Source organism: Podarcis cretensis, assembly GCF_951804945.1.
Source record: "Podarcis cretensis genome assembly, chromosome: 2".
In the NCBI taxonomy this organism is placed as follows: Eukaryota; Metazoa; Chordata; class Lepidosauria; order Squamata; family Lacertidae; genus Podarcis; species Podarcis cretensis.
Genome location: NC_137171.1, coordinates 29,991,902 through 30,011,279, shown reverse-complemented (window position 1 = coordinate 30,011,279; position 19,378 = coordinate 29,991,902). Strand labels below are relative to the sequence as shown.

The following is a 19,378-nucleotide window of genomic DNA, read 5'->3' as shown; positions in this document are numbered from 1 at the left end:
TATTGCTTGGGTTTCTGGAGTGCTCCTGTTCGTTCCAGTCTTCACTTTGCGCAGCTCTAATGAAGCTGTTCTGGGATCTTCAACAGTGACCAGAACTTGCTCATGCAGTTCTGGAGAATTCTGGGCAGGAGGAAGAGGAAAAAAACCTATTCCTTCTAGTCCCATTACTGCTTTTGTGCCTTGTGGAGCTGCACTAGGCCTCTGTTAAAAAAGATTTAAACTTCTCTGCCTCTCCCAGCACTGATGGAAAGGAAAATGCTGCCACCATCCTTCTCCTTTTCTGGTCTGTATGTGTTCACTGAAGAGTGGGGAACAATGTGTGCCTGTCTGTATATGTGTGTGTGCTGTATGTATGTATGTGTGTGAGAGAATGGCTGCCCCCATTATTTGCTATTGGTCCCACCTACATTTTGTACACAGCCTATGGTTTGTCTCAAGGCAATGTGGCCCTTGGGTCAAAAAAAGTTTTGCCACCTATGCTTTAGACTATATCCTGTCTCTTAGTAGATTGTGATGCTGAAGGTGGGAAACTTTTGGCATATAAGTTGAATAAACTTTCCAAATCCTCTTGTATCCTTAGATATTTGCTTTTATATTAAATGCATTTTCTTTTTTAGGCATGGAATCGATTTTTGAAAATTAATTTTCGTGATGCAAACCTCACAGAGGACTGGAAGGGAACTTTAATTAAAGACATGCAAAGCAGAATCAAGCAGGTACCAAGATACACGAAGATAGTATTTAGGCTCAGCTTTTCATGTGAGACTATTGATTATAACTGAACATTTAATTTTAATGTATTTGTTATGCTGCCCCTGTTACCTTCCATTATCATATTTGGAAACTCTCTTATATAGCATTTTTGTGACACTTTTCCTTTTCCATTTTGCCACCACTATATCAAAGTAATACTTGGTTTAATTTTCTTTGCTTATTGCTTATTCGTGTCAGAGCTTCAAAGCTCTCTGCAGGTCATATGCATACATTTTCAAACAGAAAATGAATATTTGTCTTTCCTTTTAGACAGAGCAGGTATGCCACTATCTTATATTCGTGTCTGCAGTTCTGATTAGTATAGCTTTACTCATCTTTAGGGATGCGGGTGGCGCTGTGGGTAAAACCACAGTGCCTAGGACTTGCCGATCGTATGGTCGGTGGTTCGAATCCCCGCGGCGGGGTAAGCTCCCGTCTTTCGGTCCCAGCTCCTGCCCACCTAGCAGTTCAAAAGCACCCTTAAAAAAGTGCAAGTAGATAAATAGGTACCACGTTATAGTGGAAAGGTAAACGGCGTTCCATGTGCTGCGCTGGTGCTGGCTCGCCAGAGCAGCGATGTCACACTGGCCATGTGACCCGGAAGTGTCTGCGGACGGTGCCGGCTCCCGGCCTCTAGAGTGAGATGAGCGCACAACCCTAGAGTCTGTCAAGACTGGCCCATACGGGCAGGGGTACCTTTAGCTTTACTACTCATCTTTATGATAGTTAATTGTTTCATCTGCTTTTATAACTGTGGGTGGGATTCAGCTAACAAATCCTGTTAACAGAAGCCAGTACAACGGCTTCCACTAGCATAATGGGATTTTTCTCTCCTTTTCTTCCTGCCCCGCCTGAAATTATCTCCCCCAGAACAGTGCTCAAGGGGAGGGGAAAGGGAATTGTTCCATCTGTCAAGTTGAAAAACAATTGCCGTAGCACTACACTGAATTCATCACTTTATATTGCATTATGGTAACTTGTCTTGGGGCCATATGATAAAGCACGGGTGAGAAATTTAATTAATTAATGGATAGATAGTTAGATAAGTTTGGTTATATATGCCTCCCAGATTTACTTCCTAGTTTGTCTTTAAACACAAGAGACAATGGACTGTATCCAAAACTGCTGTTCTTTTATTGGAGCAGACTTCTGCTTGCACAATGGAACTCTCCTGCAGTCCCCCATGAATCCTCAAAATCTGCTCCAGAAGGCTGGGGGACCCTCTGGAGCAGATTTTGGGAGGTGCGTGGGGAGAAGAGAGGAAAGGGAAGCCCTCTTGCATTAATTTTATGCAGTGCTGGATAGAATCCAATATATTCAATATATGGTTCATAACATAAAGGGGCAAAAGTATGCTTGGTTTTGTACATAGAAATAATTTTAAATGCTAGAAGAATAACATTGATTTTCTTTTATTGCAGCACCTTTCTTCCCATTGCTTATTTTCTCTTTCTGATCAATGCAAATATCTGGAATCAGTGATACTATTTTTTATATTCTTCCCTGACAGGTACCTCCACTTCAGCAGATTAAATCCTACTGCTACTTCCTTTCAGATTTTGAAAAATATGAGCCTCTGATTGGCAAATCTTTTGAAAGTTGTGCCATAGAAGCTGTTAACTTAGAATACAAGGTAGGTTCAGTTTGGTCACTGCACCAAACCATGATTAGTACTTTCACAGTCTAAAATACAAACCAAGATACATATATTTCTCCCTAAGGCCAACCTAGCAGTTCGAAAGCACATCAAAATGCAAGTAGATAAATAGGTACCGCTCCGGTGGGAAGGTAAACGGCATTTCTGTGTGCTGCTCTGGTTTGCCAGAAGCAGCTTACTCATGCTGGCCACATGACCCGGAAGCTGTATGCCGGCTCCCTCGGCCAGTAAAGCGAGATGAGCACCACAACCCCAGAGTCATCCATGACTGGACCTAATGATCAGAGATCCCTTTACCTTTACCTTTAAGGCTAACCGTGGCTTAGATCTACCCGTACTCTCATTTCTATGGTGCAGCAGCCACTTGAAATAGAGGTTACAGAACACAGCTCTCCTGACAAAGAGTAGCCCTACTCAAGCATTTGTCTGCTGTGTTCAATCAGCTCGTGAGAGGGAAATGGGAATGAGCACGCTAGCTTTGAAAAGCCCCTGTTCCCCACAAGTTGGAGGGTGTCCAGTAGGAGCAGGGAGTTGTTTCTATTTGTGTAGTCTTCCCACACAATGCAGAACTCTGGGAAATCATTGCAAGGGGACAACTATACGTATGGGGTAAGCTCCCTGCTGGATACAGTCACCCACCAACCTGTGGATTGTGACAGGGAAGCAATGTGGGGTGAGATTAAAATTGCTTTTCCAAAAGTTTCATTTGCATTTGTCAAAGAAACCACTGGCGAGTTTTCATTGCTAAACAACTAATAATAACAGGTCTTTGGTGGGGGCAACTTTTGTCAGACCTGCAGCAAAAGAGGGAAGGATTAAAAAGGTGTTGTTGTTTTTTAAGCATGCAGCATGAAACTATTGATTTAACGTGACATATTTGGGCATTAGTTCCACTGAAATCACTGAGGTTGGACAGAATGGAGCTGCATAATGAAATTAACACTTACCCTCTATGAGCTTAGATGATGTGGCAAATTTGAGAGCTTGCATTATCATGAACTCATTGCCATTCAATTCTTTACATATTTTTATGTCTTAAAAGAGTGATCTCCTTGGCCTGATGGCCTCTTACAACTTGAGCAAGCCGGGTAAGCTTGCATCTGCTGTCATCACAAAATCATGGCCAACTGATAAAGAAGGAAAACCTCTGAGTGACCTTGAAGGTGTTTTGCATCATCTCCTTGTTTGGCCGGACACCAAGCATCTTTTCACCTTCAAAGGTATTCACATGTAGTACTTAATTGGGAACGATGTTTTATGGACAGCAAGAAAAAATATTTTAGTAGTACCCAATGGAGGAAAGTACATTATCAAAACAGAGTCAAATAACCTTACAGTTGCCCTGCACCTTTCCCTTCCTCTAGCTTAGAGCCAAAGATAGGCAAATCAGGCAATCTGGTCACTTTTGGGAGCAGAGGAAAGCCAATGTGCCTCCACTTCCCATTTCCAGCTTAGAGCTGGTGACAGGAGCCAGAGCCATGTCTGTTTGCTCTGTCTCTGTGGCATTCTGAGCTGCACACACGCACCTGCCTCCCTCCTGCATTCTGGACATGGGGAGAACCCGTGAGGGGAGGCAGAAGTATGTCTGCTTATGTCTTCGCCCACCAGCCTGTGTGTCTCCACTGTCCCTCTTCAGCTTGGAGCTGAAGAAGGGATGGGGAGGTAGGTTTTGTTTGGCTCTGTTTGCATCTGGCAAACAGAGTATTAAATATATATGGAGTGAGGACCATGTTTGAGAGGAAATCCTCAGGCTCACTGAGGAATGGCTAAGCAGTCCCCAGGGATACCATGGCAAGTGAGATTAAAAACTCCTGTGAATAAAATGGAATTGAGCTTGACATTGTGGAAAAGGAGTATCACTTAAAAAAAATGGTTTATTGCTCTGTATAGGTTATATGTTTTATTTTATTTATTATATTTGTTACTCTCTTTATCTTCCTCAGTGCAATCCAAAGTGACTTAACAACCAAACAAATAGACAGTAAACCCCACATAGATACATTAAAACCAAGAAGAAAGAGAAATACATTAAAACATCCCACCCACACTGAAAAGGCCACATATAGTTAAAGGCCAAGGGCCTGGTTATAGAGGAAAGCATCTGCCCAGCACCTAAAGATATGTAACGAAGGTGCCAGATGAGCCTCCCTGAGGAGAGCATTTGAAAAATGGGGAGCCATCATAGAAAAGGTCTGTTCTCATGTTGCCAGCCTCCAGGCCACTTGTGGAGGGGTTTGTGTGTTTTTTTTATGATTTGGTTTGTTTTCACTGACAGTTTTTGTAAGTAGAGGAAGGTATTGATTTCTTCCAGATTGTTACAATTCTTTTTTGTGTGGTTTGTTTTTTTTAACTAGGTATCATTATTATATCTAAGTAAAATGTTTCAAAACTTAAAAGGGACATTCGATGTAGTTACTAAGTACCGTATGTACTGGTTTATAGCACAATAATGAAAACTGTTTATTTGCTTGTTTTTAATATCTGACCAATCTCACAGGAGGAAGTGGGGACTTCCTGAGCCAACTTACTGCTGATGCCAAGGAATTAATGAAGATCACTGAGTCCGTACATAAAGAAATTTATGACAATCTCATGACAGGCCAGATCTTAATTAGACATTTGGAATTAATTATAAAGTGCAAGGAGCAATTTGTATCCATTTGGGAATTAAGTAAGTGAGTTTTTTATCCCTTCATGTGTAAAATATAAATCAATCAATAGGCTTTTAAAATATATTGCATATTTTTTTTATGCTTGCATCAGAGTATCAGAAATAGTGAATCCAACTGAGAGACAAAGGCAGAAAATGAGAAAGGATGTCATGAGCATTTAGCCAGGGGTACTCAATTAGTTAAAAGTGTTAGCTAATTAAGGTAGGCAGAACACCCCTTAGCTTCAATAGGGCTCACATTTACTTTCACCTTTCTCTTCCGAGGCAGGAGGTTCAGATCCACCTGGCTTACAGATAGCTGGACCTGCACACTAGAAAGGTTTACTTCTGCTGTTGAGCATGAAAGTGCCTCTTTTCCATTCTGAAGAGCAGAAAAAGAGAAGAGCAGTCATGCTGCCCCTACTATTATTTTATTATTATTATCATTAAATAAATAAGTTATTAAATTTTCATACTGCCCTTTACCTGAGGGTCACAGGGCAGTTTACAATACATAACATAGTAACAATGAAAACATTACCACCCCACAGTTATTATTGCTAGCATCCCTTGCTTAGTAATGTAGCTTTTCTCCTGTTGTTTGGCATAAAGGAGAAGCATCCTCCAATTTATGCTAACCAAGAGAAGGGAAGCCTTCTAAGGCACTGATCTGACCTGTTGTCAACCAGGCACACTGGCACCTTCCAACAGCCAAACCTTTTTAGCCTTCCTGCCCCAACCACAGAAGTTTTACACAGAAGCTTTGGGTGTGGGATGTGCTTGACAAGGAGAGGCAGATCACTTCATTTTTCCTCAACTAGTGTTTCCCATTATGTATGTCATAGAGCAGAAATACCCTCTTCCTTGGTATCTAGCCTCGTGATGGGTTGTGCTGACAAGCTCCACACTTCTGCCAACATCCAGTGTTTCTATGCTCACTATACAGTTGTGGTTGTGGTTCCCTCCAGCACAGCAGCACAGAAATGGAGTGCCCTGACTGAGGAGAGATGGAAGATTCTGTTCATCCTCAGGCACCACACCCATTGCTCTGGCTTATGCTGCCCTACCAGGAAGCTAGTCATTATTAACAGCATCAGATGCCTTCAAACTCTCCACTGGACATCCTCTCATGAGAAGTTTCAGCACTCAAGGCGAGGGGTGGGAATTCCTTTTTTGGGTCAAGCAGGGATTTGCTTCTGCACAATTAGGAGGGCAGGATTTTGCAGTGCTTATTGTAAACAATAATTCTGATTTCAGTGAATGAATCTCTCTCATCCATGGAGAAACCAAAGCAAATCCTGAAACTAGAAGTAGTACTTCAGTTGAGGCTGCAAGAACTAACATCTGTCAAAGAGGAGCAAAAACAGTTGGGATTCTTTTTGAGCATGTTTCGGAAGGTGGAAGACATTGTAAAAGGTAATGGTTTCTAAGATAAGCATGATTTTCTTTTGCTCATATTTGCTCCTAATGTTGGGAATGAAAATAAGGCAAGACTAAGGAATAAAAAGGCAGCAGAAGTTTCCAATAAGTGAGCAAAATTGTTACATTAAATGCCGATGCCATTCATTTCTTTTACATACTTAGCCAGTACATCTTAAAATCTTGAAATACTTTGAAAGTGTGTGTGCCACAAACATACACATATATAAGATAACATCTCAAACATATATAAAGGACATAATACATGCAACCAGGGAAGGCTTCTCCAATCCTCCGTTATGGGTTTTGGGACTCTACTCCCACCAAATAATAAAGAAAAAAGCATAAAATGCAATTAAAGAACTTTGTGTGAGCAAATAATGGAATAACCAGAGGTTTTGTGTTTTCTATTGCTTTACTGTATCACTTTCAAATTTCTCCAGGGAGGAGGAGAGGGTTGGAGAGTACAGTCATTTCCCTAGCTAATTGTGTTGTCCTTCTCATTGCCTGAAAAGGTATAGGGTAGTGAAAACAGATTTTTAAATTACACTCAGTTGAGCATGTTTCAGTGAGCTAGTGGTAGTAATCAGAAAGGGATCAGAGCCAGACCAAAAATAAAATAAATTGGAAATATATATTTAATTCAAAGCATAGAAATGACAAACCCAGGAATATCCGAAATATAAGAATAATAATAATGTATGAATGAAATACAAGAGAGCAATTTATAAATGGAAAACCATAGTAAATTCTAAAATAAAGGTAGTTAATCATACAGCTATCCATAAAGCATTTCTGTTACTAAGTTCTGAATTACATCCTTCTGAAACTTCAAACTTCAAACTAATTAAAAGTTTACTGGTGTATGCTATAGTTTACTGGGTATGCTATAGCTATGAAGCTATCCAATGCTAATTGGATCAAGTAGGTATCCAATCTGGCTTCTGTAGACGCAGGGTGAAAGCTGAGAAAGATTAATCCAAGAACCATGTATAGTATCCAGAATGGTCCAAATTGGTTCAGGTAAAAAATACAGGGAAAATGTTTAGGGAATAAATATAGGAAAATTGGTATAATGAAGTGTGAGCTTCACAAGGGAATAAAGAGAAGTTAAACAAAAATAAAAATCATTTAAGGGAAAAGGAAAACCTGTAAAAACCAGATCTGTTCAAAACTGTTCACGAGCTTTAAATATCCAGAACCCAAAAGCCTGAGTCAGAGCAAATAGCAACTTCAATACATGGAACATTCTGAAAGTAAGAAATCTCATCTCCACTCAAAGATAAGACAAAAAGTCAAATTGGACTCCAAAAGCCCCAGAACAAATAAAGCTTTATTAGAAAAACTTGGGAGCTAAGCAAAAATAAATTAAATTAAAAAGAAGTGAATTCTACTCACTGATTGAACTATAGCATTTGAATGCAATCTCTTTCTGATCCTTGTACACCTCCAAACTTTCCTGTCATCTGATTCACTCTTTTATCTTGTCCCACCCTTTATTATTAAAATTTGGTTCTGTATTGTGACAGGACAACAGGTGTTTTATTTTAAATTAATTTAATTGTTTCTGGGGAGTGACATACTGTATTCTTGTCTCATGAAAAGTTCCTCAGAGCAACGAGTCATGTATCTTCTTCAACATTATCTTAATTCAACTTAAGCTTTGCCAAGCACTTCTCTGCCTTTAAAGTAGACATACAGCATAAACGTTTATGTTGTACTTACAAAAATTTTGTAAAGAAATGGACTCACTAGCAGGGTTTGAGTAAACACTTACAATTAAGAAAACAAGAGTAAAAGTTAAGAAATAAAAATTTAGAAATTAATTAAGTGTAAGACATGAAAGTTAACATGGTATAGGTATGTTAAGAACATAAGAGCATTTATCTAAAAGACTACAAAATAAGGAAAAACAAATTAAGCAGAAGTAACAAATATTTAAAGAACCAGAAGGGGAAGTTGAGGGAAGTCAAGGGGTGGGGGGAGATTGAGATTTTTCTATTTTTTTATGTATATGATGATTGTATTAAACTGTAAAAATCAATAGAAATCTTCCAAAAAAAAAAAAGTAGGTGTACAGGTCTGTTTTGCCATGAGCCAGAGTTTTCTTGACTTAAGTTTGCTTCCATTCCATTCTACAGTTTCTAAGGTGATGACTTTCACTATGCACACAGATTTGCTCCCAAATTGAGCTGTGTAACAGGTAGTTGCAGTGAAACTCACATGATAAAGTGTTGCCTTGTATTGCAAGTTGCATATGAGTTCTACACTGTTAACATAAAAGCTAATATAGTTCATTGCCCAGCAAAGGAAAGATGTTAAACTTGGAGTGTTTCTTCAGAGTTTCTCTTTACTTTTCAGTGGATATTGCTGAAATGGAACAGAAGCACAGTGAAAACCTGGCCTCAAAAGCATTGCATGATGTTGTGAATGTGAGGCATTCAGTTTCGCAGAGTGATGATAAAATAGAGACACATTACCATCTGAGTCCAGCCCAAAAGAAGATGAATGAAACTATGAATAACTTTAAAGAAAGCAGTATCTTCCAGTACTGCTGGGAATGGGCAGCCAAAAAGCTGGCAAGCAATACTGAGGATTTGAGCAAAGAGGAGAGCATTGCCATTTTGAATCCTGAATCTTTATTTGAATCTTGTTACAATGAATTCTCCAGACTCTATGAATGCCTGAAATCTGAAGAGCTCACATTTGCTGAAGTGGACCTTCTCTTCAAGAATTTTATGAACCATTATGATGGACTGAAAAAGGATTTTCTGATTATATGCCATCTTCAGCCTCAAGACAGTGGGAAATGGGTAGAGCAACGAGTTGAGCAGATCCAGCAGTATCATAAATTACATTTGGCTTTGGGCTGTGTTAAAGTTATTGACACGGTCAGGGAAGGTTTAAACCTCTCTGGTGACTTCAAAGACCTGCAATTATTACTGAAATTTGTAAGTATATCTCTTTAAACCCCACCACCCAAAAGGCTGCCATGAAGGCTGAGTTTTCAGGTTCAAGAAAGAATACGGCTTTTGCACCTTAAATTGTTGTGCAGAAAAGGGAATTTCAGCATGAAAAGTTATCCCTGTTGAAATTCCTTCTTTTACACAACTATGAAAAATGGAGCGGGGAGCCTCAAGACATGGCACACCTCTTTCTCAGACCCTACTCTGCACCCTTCTCAAGTGCTTTGGCTGGAATGGGTCTTGAACTGTGTTTATGTCTCGCTTGTCTGGAGGGAGGTTTGTGTGTATTTAAAGCTATAGTAGGGGGGGGGACCAATCCCATCCTTTGTTCTACCCATTTTATTCCTTTGGTGGCCTTGCAAACCACTGGCATGAGACACCCGGGAAGATGTCTTTGAGGCAGTGCCACCCTTGGACTATCCCTTTATTTCATGAAAATCAGTTCTCTCTTGCATTTGGCTATTCTACACTGCATTCAGAATTCACCTGTGTCTCTAAAGAGCTTCTAAAATTGCAGTGGTGCACTTCTTAGTAGAGCTGGGCCAAACCTTCAATGGTCTTTCCCACCCAATGGGTTGAGTGCATAAACTGAATGTACTCTTGAAGAAGGTGGAATGGGTGTGAAGTTCATAGTGTGTTTTCCTGTGTTTTGTCAGAGGTAGGGGCACTGCTGTTTTGTGATGGAAGGCATTATTATCACAGGCTCAGTTTGTATGGTAAGGTATAGGTTTGCTAAGCACTGCAGATGTTTTGAGTTCGTTGATCATTATTCTTTAGACTACCATAGATATGATTGCTACCCTACAAATCTGAACATAATACAGATGTAATTCTTTTGGAATTTATTATTCATCATAGAAGCTGTCAGCTGTACAATAGACCTAGACTCTTGAAATTGTTTTCCAAGCTTATAGCTCTGTGTGATTCACCAACAGTTCTCACTTGCATGAAAGTAAATATGCCCATAAGTCACTAGCCAATCTTACTGTGTGAACATGTAAACATAGGAGAATGCCTGTGTAGGCGGGGATCATAATGCAAACCTCCCACTCCCTCAGATCTGTGTGTCAGATGTATGCTAATGCATACAATAATGCTAATGTGTCAGAGGCATGACAAATGTTATAGCCTGTGAAAGCAAGACATAAGTGGACAAATGCAAATGCTTGTTTATGATGGCCATTTGTAAATTCATATGGTTAGTGAAACAAACTATCCTACAGCCAGGGCGGGTTCACACCATACATTCAAAGCAAAATCAAAGCACATTTAAAGCATACAAACACACACACACACACACACACACACACAGAGAGAGAGAGAGAGAGAGAGAGAGAGAGAGAGAGTATCCAGTAGAAGAAGGAATATCAATAAATGTTAGCGTGCAGTTTTTATTGGGAGCAGGACTTACTTATGGGTAGTTCAGGTTTGTTTGTTGTTTGTTTGTTTGTTTGTTTGTTTGTTTGTTTGTTTGTTTGTTTAGAAATGCAGCTGCTGAGGCTGCAATTTGATGTGTAAAGAAGCACACAATCCTTTCCCCACATGCCATTTTCCCCACAAAAAAGTACCAATATATTTTTCCTATGAGGGTGAAAACAGTTGGGAGGGCTATTTTCCACAGAAAAATGGCACAGTAGGAAAAGGTTAGGATCTCCACTGCATGCACAGATGCATACACATCCTACCAGTTATCTGCAGATTGTGGGCATGGTGGCTACATGGCATAAAAAAATTGCAGAATGACATGTATAATTACGGTATGTCATTGTTCATTCATATAATTTGCTTTTCAGGAAGATGAACTCCAGTCCTTAGAGAGAAAAAAGCTGTCCTCCATAAGCGCTTCATTGATACATGCTATGAAAGTGCTGCAAAACATCACTGAACCACGTCGTAGGTGCCTTGAAGAACTTGCATGGAGGAGAGAGTTTGTCAGCTGGGTCAAAAAGGTTCTAAAAGGTAAAACAGATACATATCTGTTTTTGTTTTGTTTTTTGCTGAAGGTCCTAAAAAAACCTGGGAGTCTTATCTATCATCTATCTATCTATTTATCTATCATCTCTTTTAACTGTGTATCTGAAAGTGTGTTGTTTGTTTCCCCTAGATATAAATGAGCTAAAGGTATTTGTGGACCTGGCCTCGATCTCTGCGGGAGAAAATGACATGGATGTGGATCGTGTGGCTTGTTTCCATGATGCTGTGCTTGGCTACTCTCCTCTGCTGTATGAATTGAAACAGGAGTCAGGGTTTGAGGAATTTCTGGTGTGTTTGGAAAAACTGTGGAAAGCCCTGGAAAGTGATCCTAAACTCCCTGAAAAACTGGTAATTTCTTTAGCACTACCTTAGCTTGTACCTGCTCTTAGGTAGCTGCGTATCTGATAGAGAGGTTAACTTTGCTTCATGCCTGATGTGATTTTCTGCTGATGTACTACTATAAAATTATTGGCTCAAGTGAAGAGAGATTAAAGTTGCAGCTACTGGGCATATCTGCCTTTTAACTACTTATGTCTAAAGGCTGCCCAGTGCAACTCATACACAATTTATAGAAGCAACAGCATGTTACATGTATTTAATGCAGTGGTGTCCAAACTTTTTTCAAAGAGGGCCAGATTTGATGAAGTGAAGGGTCAACCAAAGTTGTTGACCTTTTTTAAGGATTGAAGTTGTTGAGACTTTGGACCTGCTTGATTTAATGAAATATTTTGTACAAGGCAAGCTGTATTATACTCAGAGAATGGGACTTCCTATTTCAGTACCATCAACCATGGTCTTCTGGAGCAGCTGTCTTGAGTTGGGGGTTAGCTGCACTGCTTTGTGGTGGCTCCATCCCCATAAAGCCTTCAGTGTGCAGTATTTGATTTTATCCCTGTGCTGTTTAACTTTTCTACATGAAACTGCTGAGAGGGTTCACCTAGAGTTTTGAAGTGTGTTGCCAGCAATATGCTGATGATATGCAGCTCTGTTATCTCATTTACCTTTGCAAGAGTAGCAGCAGATGTGCTAGACTGAAGTATTGCCTTGGTAATGGACTGGATGAGAGCCAATAAACTGGCACTTAATCCTGATAAGGTACTGTTAGTTAGTGATTGCCTAGAATGGAAGTATGGGGTTTGTCCGCCTCTGTATGATGTTACACTCCCTTTGAAGGAACAGCTGTGTAACTTTACAGTACTTCTGGATCCCTTATTATCATGAGGCTGAAGTGCCTTTGGTGGTGCATTGTATCTCCCACCAGCTTTGGATGTGGGCCCAACAATGCCCCATTCAGACAGGGTTATTTTATGCTAACATTCACTTAGATTACTGCAATGCATTATATGTTTTGTAAGTAGCACTGAGCCATTTCTGTGGGAAAAAAGCAACTAGAAATATAATTAATAATAAATATTTTTCTCCAGTTTTGTCATATTACCTAGTTTCACTCTGTGTGTTGAACTGGAATAACAGTGTGGGGGTAGTGAGACAAATCCTAGTGTATTTATTCTCCTTACATACACAGTGTGATTCTGCAAGATACCTGAAGTGGTTGAAGGACATAAAAGAGACTCATGGCTCTGTGGAGCAGTCATCTTTATCACTGGCAACAACAATCAATAGCAACGGAATCTACCAAATTAGGGCACCAGAGGAAGGCCAGAAGGTGAGACATTACCTGAAAGGGTATGCTGCATGCTATTTCAGTTTTTGTAGCCCTTCTGCTCATATTTTTCTAGCTATCTTCTTAATATCAAACAAACAACCAGCTGTAAATTGAAAGAGCTAGCAAAGGATAGTATTCATATAAAAAAGTGAGTGCTGGTATTCCAAACAATATTAATACCGACATGTTCCTTTGTGTTTGAGAGGAAAGGGGGAACAGGACAGCTCAAGTAGCAGTGCTGGTTTTATGTACATTCAATAACTTTATTTATTTATTTTACCCAACCCACCTGATTGGGTTGCCCCTGCCACCTTGGGTGGCTTCCAACAAAAATACAAATAAAGGTGGAGGGACACCAAACATTAAAAGCTTCTTGAAACAGGACTGCCCTCAGGTTCTACAAAAAATTATATACAGTGGTACCTTGGGTTACAGACGCTTCAGGTTACAGACTCCACTAATGCAGAAATAGTACCTCGGGTTAAGAACTTTGCTTCAGGGTGAGAACAGAAATCACGCGACCCCATTAGCTAAAGTAGTACCTCAGGTTAAGAACAGTTTCAGGTTAAGAACAGACCTCCAGAATGAATTGAGTTCTTAACCCGAGGTCCCACTGTAGCTGTTTAACTCTTTGATATCTGTTGGGTGTTCAGTATAGTGCAATGGGAACCATTCTGTCAGCTCAAGCAATTCAGCTTGCCAGATGAAACATCCTCCCCTCTCTTCTCCCCTCCCCCTTCTTCCAGCATGCTGTTCCGGGAGTTATCTCATGCCCTCTAGCCAATTGGGGGACCATGGGGTGTGTAAACTCCTGCCGGTCCCAGATTTTCAATTCTAGTTGTGGATATTTTTGGATAGAGTAATTTTGGTGTGGATTGAAGAGAGACCGACAGAGAGGGCATTTAAAGGGTGTTTAGAGGATGCTCCCCACTTTATGTGATTTCACTTATGTGCACAGTGGCCAAGAACGGATCTGCCATGTAATTAGGGGGATGCCAGTAATCAGCTAACCACTGCAGCCTCCTTCCAGTAACTCGCATGTAACAGCAAATAATGACTGCTTTCTAATGCTGCCAGTTGCTTTATCATTGTTTCCAAGGAACTTGGAGCTTCCCACTGTAATAGTTTCTTGGTGTAGCTGATGCTTCTGTTTACTGATACCATTCAGTTGCCCTAGTTAAGTATAGCCAGAGGGGCTTTCCTTGTTGTTGTTTAGTCGTTTAGTCTTGTCCGACTCTTCGTGACCCCATGGACCAGAGCACGCCAGGCACTCTTGTCTTCCACTGCCTCCCGCAGTTTGGTCAGACTCATGTTTGTAGCTTTGAGAACACTGTCCAACCATCTCAACCTCTGTCATCCCCTTCTTCTTGTGCCCTCAATCTTTCCCAACATCAGGGACTTTTCCAGGGAGTCTTCTCATGAGGTTGCCAAAGTATTGGAGCCTCAGCTTCAGGATCTGTCCTTCCAGTGAGCACTCAGGGCTGATTTCCTTCAGAATGGATAGGTTTGATCTTCTTGCAGTCCATGAGACTCTCAAAAGTCTCCTCCAGCACCATAATTCAAAAGCATCAATTCTTTGGCGATCAGCCTTCTTTATGGTCCAGCTCTCACTTCCATACATCACTACTGAGAAAACCATGGCTTTAACTATACGGACCTTTGTTGGCAAGGTGATGTCTCTGCTTTTTAAGATGCTGTCTAGGTTTGCCATCGCCTTTCTCCCAAGGAGCAGGCGTCTTTTAATTTTGTGACTGCTGTCACCATCTGCAGTGATCATGGAGCCCAAGAAAGTAAAATCTCTCACTGCCTCCATTTCTTCCCCTTCTATTTGCCAGGAGGTGATGGGACCAGTGGCCATGATCTTCGTTTTTTTGATGTTGAGCTTCAGACCATATTTTCCGCTCTTCTATTTCACCCTCATTAAAAGGTTCTTTAATTCCTCCTCACTTTCTGCCATCAAGGTTGTGTCATCTGCATATCTGAGGTTGTTGATATTTATTCCGGCAATCTTAATTCCGGCTTGGGATTCATCCAGCCCAGCCTTTCGCATGATGAATTCTGCATATAAGTTAAACAAGCAGGGAGACAATATACAGCCTTGTCGTACTCCTTTCCCAATTTTGAACCAATTAGTTGTTCCATATCCAGTTCTAACTGTAGCTTCTTGTCCCACATAGAGATTTCTCAGGAGACAGATGAGGTGATCAGGCACTCTCATTTCTTTAAGAACTTGCCATGGTTTGCTGTGGTCGACACAGTCAAAGGCTTTTGCATAGTCAATGAAGCAGAAGTAGATGTCTTTCTGGAACTCTCTAGCTTTCTCCATAATCCAGCGCATGTTTGCAATTTGGTCTCTGGTTCCTCTGCCCCTTCAAAATCCAGCTTGCACTTCTGGGAGTTCTCGGTCCACATACTGTTTAAGCCTGCCTTGTAGAATTTTAAGCATCACCTTGCTAGCGTGTGAAATGAATGCAATTGTGCGGTAGTTGGAGCATTCTTTGGCACTTCCCTTCTTTGGGATTGGGATTCCTTGTATGAGGAAGTAAATCAAAGATCAAATTTATTTGGAGTCATTATCATTTGTTGGAAGGTTTCTCTGGATACCGTCCTGTGCCTGACCGTCTCAGAAAGCCATGGTGGCCAAGAAGAGATACGGCAATACTCCCTGGAAGAGCTCCAAGAACTGATGAATAAGCTGATGCTGATGTCAGGAAAGATAGAACAAAGTACAGAAGTGGAGAAGTTTTCTGAGGTCAGTTTTCCATCACAATTTCCTATGTGTATCTTGATAGGGGTGTGGTGGGAAGGACAGAATGATAGTATTTTGCTTCTAGCCACACCACATTTCTAGACTGCATATTGAGAAATTAATAGGAAATATTGTGCTCAAGAGTTCCCAAAATGTAATTTGAAGCTATCATAGTGCTTTGTTTTCTGATTGATAGCGGTATAGTTTTATTATCATGATATCCTTTTCACTGACAATCTTGGTAGCATCTTCTTACTCAAAACACTTGCATCATATTCCCCATTGTGTTTGCTTAATCTGCACCCAGGTATTTTCTAGTGTCCAGAGGCTTGCACTGTCTTTCATCGACCTTTATTCTGCTGGAAACATGCTGTTCCGCTCTTGGGTCGCTGGTGTATATTGCTCACCCAACCATGAATTCTGCCTTAGCATGGACTTCAATTTAAATTCTGGTTGTGCCCTTATTGGAAATGGAGATGTCACAGAAGTTCTGCCAACTGTTTGCCAAAAGATGGAGAGTTTCCTGGAAAAGTGGAACCAGTTTATGTTGGAGAAGCGATCCCAGTACTTTTACTTGAATTACTATATGGCAGAACAGCTTGTATACTTGTGCAAGGAGCTTGACTCAGAGTGCCCCAGTGAGGCTGCCTTAACGATGCTGTCATTTATAAAGCACAACTGCAGCAAGCAAGATGTCCAGGAGGTCTCCAACCAAGTAGTATCTAAAAAGCCAAAGAGGAATTTTGCTGATCTGCTTGGGCCGGTGGCAAGAGGGAGAGAGTTGACTGTACAACTGGAATATATGTGGGAGTCCTACATGAGAAGTATGGGCTCATTCCTTCCAGGCTGCCTGGACATTGAAACCCTTGGCATTTACTTGGCTACCCTGGCAGATCTGGAGAAGAGGAGTGTTATGCGAAAATTGCCACAGGGTCTTCATGCTGGCAGGCCTAACCTCATTCTCTGTCCTCGCTCTGAGGTGTTGGCTTCGGCACTGGCCATCTACATGAACAGTCCTGGGGAGATGCTACCCTCTTACGATGAAGTCCTGCTCTGCACACCACAAACCAGCTATGAACAAGTGGCGCTGTTTTTGAGGCGGTGCCTCACTCCAGGCTATAAGGGGAAGAAGATTTACACCTTGCTGTTTGCAGATGAGTTGAGCTATGATGTTGGCTACAGGTCTGAGGAACTTTTCCAGAGTCTTCACTTTAATCACCATGATGATTATAGGCTAGTGATTCTCTGCAACTCTGAGAGAGAGCACTGCTATGTCCCTTCTGTCTTCAGCCAGTTCAAAGTTCACATGATCCCTCAGCAGCCCCTGAAGGACATTCAGGGCTACCTTGGGAATCATTACAAAGCAACACAAAGTTCATCAGCTTCTGTCTTCAAGGACCAAATGTGTGTTGGGATTGTAGCTTCTGAAAGAGCTGGAGCAGGTGAGTGAACTAAGTACATATACTTTTCTATCTATGTTTCAAAATGCGTAGACTAAAACTTGAGGGTTGAGAGTATAAAAACATTGTGTCTGTGATCTGTAGGTCTAATTTCTAGCCTGTTAGATGATACCCACTCTGTGATATAACATGTTGGTCTTTCATTTCAAAAGCTTTCATTTCATTCCATAGAGTATATATACTCCAGAGTAAAAAACAATGAGAGGGTCTAGTTTGTGGGTGACACCAAACTATTAATGTTGGCTTTGAATGAGGCTTTGAAGAGTCCCCCCCCCCAAATTGAATGAATGGACAACAAAATAGCAAATGAGTAATTTCCACTGGGGCAAAAAGTCTACTGCCACAGTGCATTCTAATGTAGTTTGAATGGGTGGTGGATACCCAGAAAATAAAGACATCTTAGGGTCTTGCTTAGATTTCTGAATGAAAATGTCAATTCAGTATGCAGCAGCAGTTTTTTTTAAAGGAGATTAAGAAAGGGATTAACAGTATGTGTTGTATTCATGCACAATGTGTATGCATTGTTCCTTTAAGTACATCTAGACTCCCATATCTACTTTCCCCTGGCTTCAAACTGATTTGTAATGATATCTGTATAGGTCATTATCAGAAGTTCCCATTGCTGAGGTTCAACAGACAACACAAAGCATTTGTTTCTCCATGCTTTGGGAGACTCAATAACTAAGGGTGGGGGGACAGGATAGAGGTTTGGAAAACCATGCATGGTACAGAGAAAGTGGGTTGATGTTAGATATATTTTTCTGCTTCTTTCATGCTAGAGTTTGGGGGTATGCAATGAAATTGGTTAGCAGTGGATTCAAGACAAGAAAAGGGATGTGCTTTTCACGTGAGGTTTGCTGTTTCTGAATACCAGTTGTTGAATTACCAGGGCAGACACTGGGCTAGGGTTGCTGTCTTTAGGCCTTATTGTGGTTTTTCTGTAAGTATCTTGACTGCCACTTTGGACTAGGTACACCATTGATTTAACCCAATTGTGCTTTTCTTATGTTTTTATCTAAATTAGATTTCCTTTTGCTTGTTATGGATGGAAAACACTGGATGTCCTCAGTTTCCAGTCATTTCACTGGGTTCTTATCTCTCTGTTAAAAGAACTGATAAAATGTGTTGTTGTTACTAATAACAGGAAAATCTTTGTATGTAAAGAGGCTGCAAGAGAAAATGGAAGCAAAGTTGCAAGGCCATGGAGTAATCTTAAAAACAATTAGGCTGATCGATCCAGATGTGGATGAAGGCAAAGTGCTGAGAACTCTCCTCCCATTCCTAGAAAATCAGTACGAGAAAGAGCCCATGATATTTCATTTTGATATCACCTCTTCAGTGAGTATATTGCTATTTTGGCAGAAGTTGTTATCAAATGTTGTGGAACATTTTCATAACTAGCTTTTTAAAAAAAGGTCTCAGGAAGGAGCGTATTAAGTGGAGAGATAAGAGAAAGGGAGGCCATGCAGGATTTTGAACAGGAGTGACTACAGCTTTCATCATCCTTGAATATTGGCCATGTTGCTTGAAGCTGATGGGAACTGGAGTTCAGCATCATCTGTAGGACCATAGGCTAAGAAAGGGAAGCTTGTGCAGGATCTGGGAGTGGACAGGAAGAAATCTCTTAATGTAATTGGGATCATATCAGTAGGCTAATCGGGATAAATAAATATTGATTAAATGATCTCTACTCGCTAATTTGTGTACTTTGTGAGTAATTTGTGTAATTTGTGAGTTTGTGTATTCTCCTAGGTCCAGACTGGAATTCCAGAATTTCTGTTCAAGCTGTTAGTTTTACAGCACTTGATAAATATAGATGGGAAACTCTGGCTGCGGAAACAGTGTCATTTGTATGTTGTAGAAATACTTGAACCATCACCACAAATAAAGAAAAGCACAAGATCAGTAAGTACATGTAGATATGTAACAACTATATTTACCCACCTGTAATCATATAGTTACACTGAATTGTATTTTGAGATAGTATTTTTCAAGATAGATAATACAGTACAACCACTATACTGTTTCATATACATCACAATTGAGCAGCATGTCAAGATTATTGTAGTGTTTATTACTTAGGG

At 40.5% G+C, this 19,378-nt stretch overlaps 2 protein-coding genes across 2 annotated transcripts in view; one reads left to right on the top strand and one right to left on the bottom strand.

Annotated features, from left to right (window-relative positions):
* The window catches only part of LOC307209943 (uncharacterized protein), a 501,253-nt gene that overhangs the window by 102,004 nt on the left and 379,871 nt on the right, over positions 1 to 19,378 (bottom strand). The window lies entirely within an intron of this gene.
* LOC307209914 (E3 ubiquitin-protein ligase RNF213-like) overlaps positions 1 to 19,378 on the top strand; it is a 111,023-nt gene that overhangs the window by 40,940 nt on the left and 50,705 nt on the right. Inside the window, exons 15-27 of the mRNA XM_079965299.1 lie at positions 618 to 716; positions 2,264 to 2,386; positions 3,453 to 3,630; positions 4,908 to 5,081; positions 6,318 to 6,476; positions 8,841 to 9,430; positions 11,239 to 11,404; positions 11,550 to 11,767; positions 12,945 to 13,085; positions 15,676 to 15,837; positions 16,142 to 17,276; positions 18,439 to 18,632; positions 19,047 to 19,199. Of these exons, the coding sequence (XP_079821425.1) occupies positions 618 to 716; positions 2,264 to 2,386; positions 3,453 to 3,630; positions 4,908 to 5,081; positions 6,318 to 6,476; positions 8,841 to 9,430; positions 11,239 to 11,404; positions 11,550 to 11,767; positions 12,945 to 13,085; positions 15,676 to 15,837; positions 16,142 to 17,276; positions 18,439 to 18,632; positions 19,047 to 19,199 (3,492 nt within the window). The remainder of the gene's footprint in view (positions 1 to 617; positions 717 to 2,263; positions 2,387 to 3,452; positions 3,631 to 4,907; positions 5,082 to 6,317; positions 6,477 to 8,840; positions 9,431 to 11,238; positions 11,405 to 11,549; positions 11,768 to 12,944; positions 13,086 to 15,675; positions 15,838 to 16,141; positions 17,277 to 18,438; positions 18,633 to 19,046; positions 19,200 to 19,378) is intronic.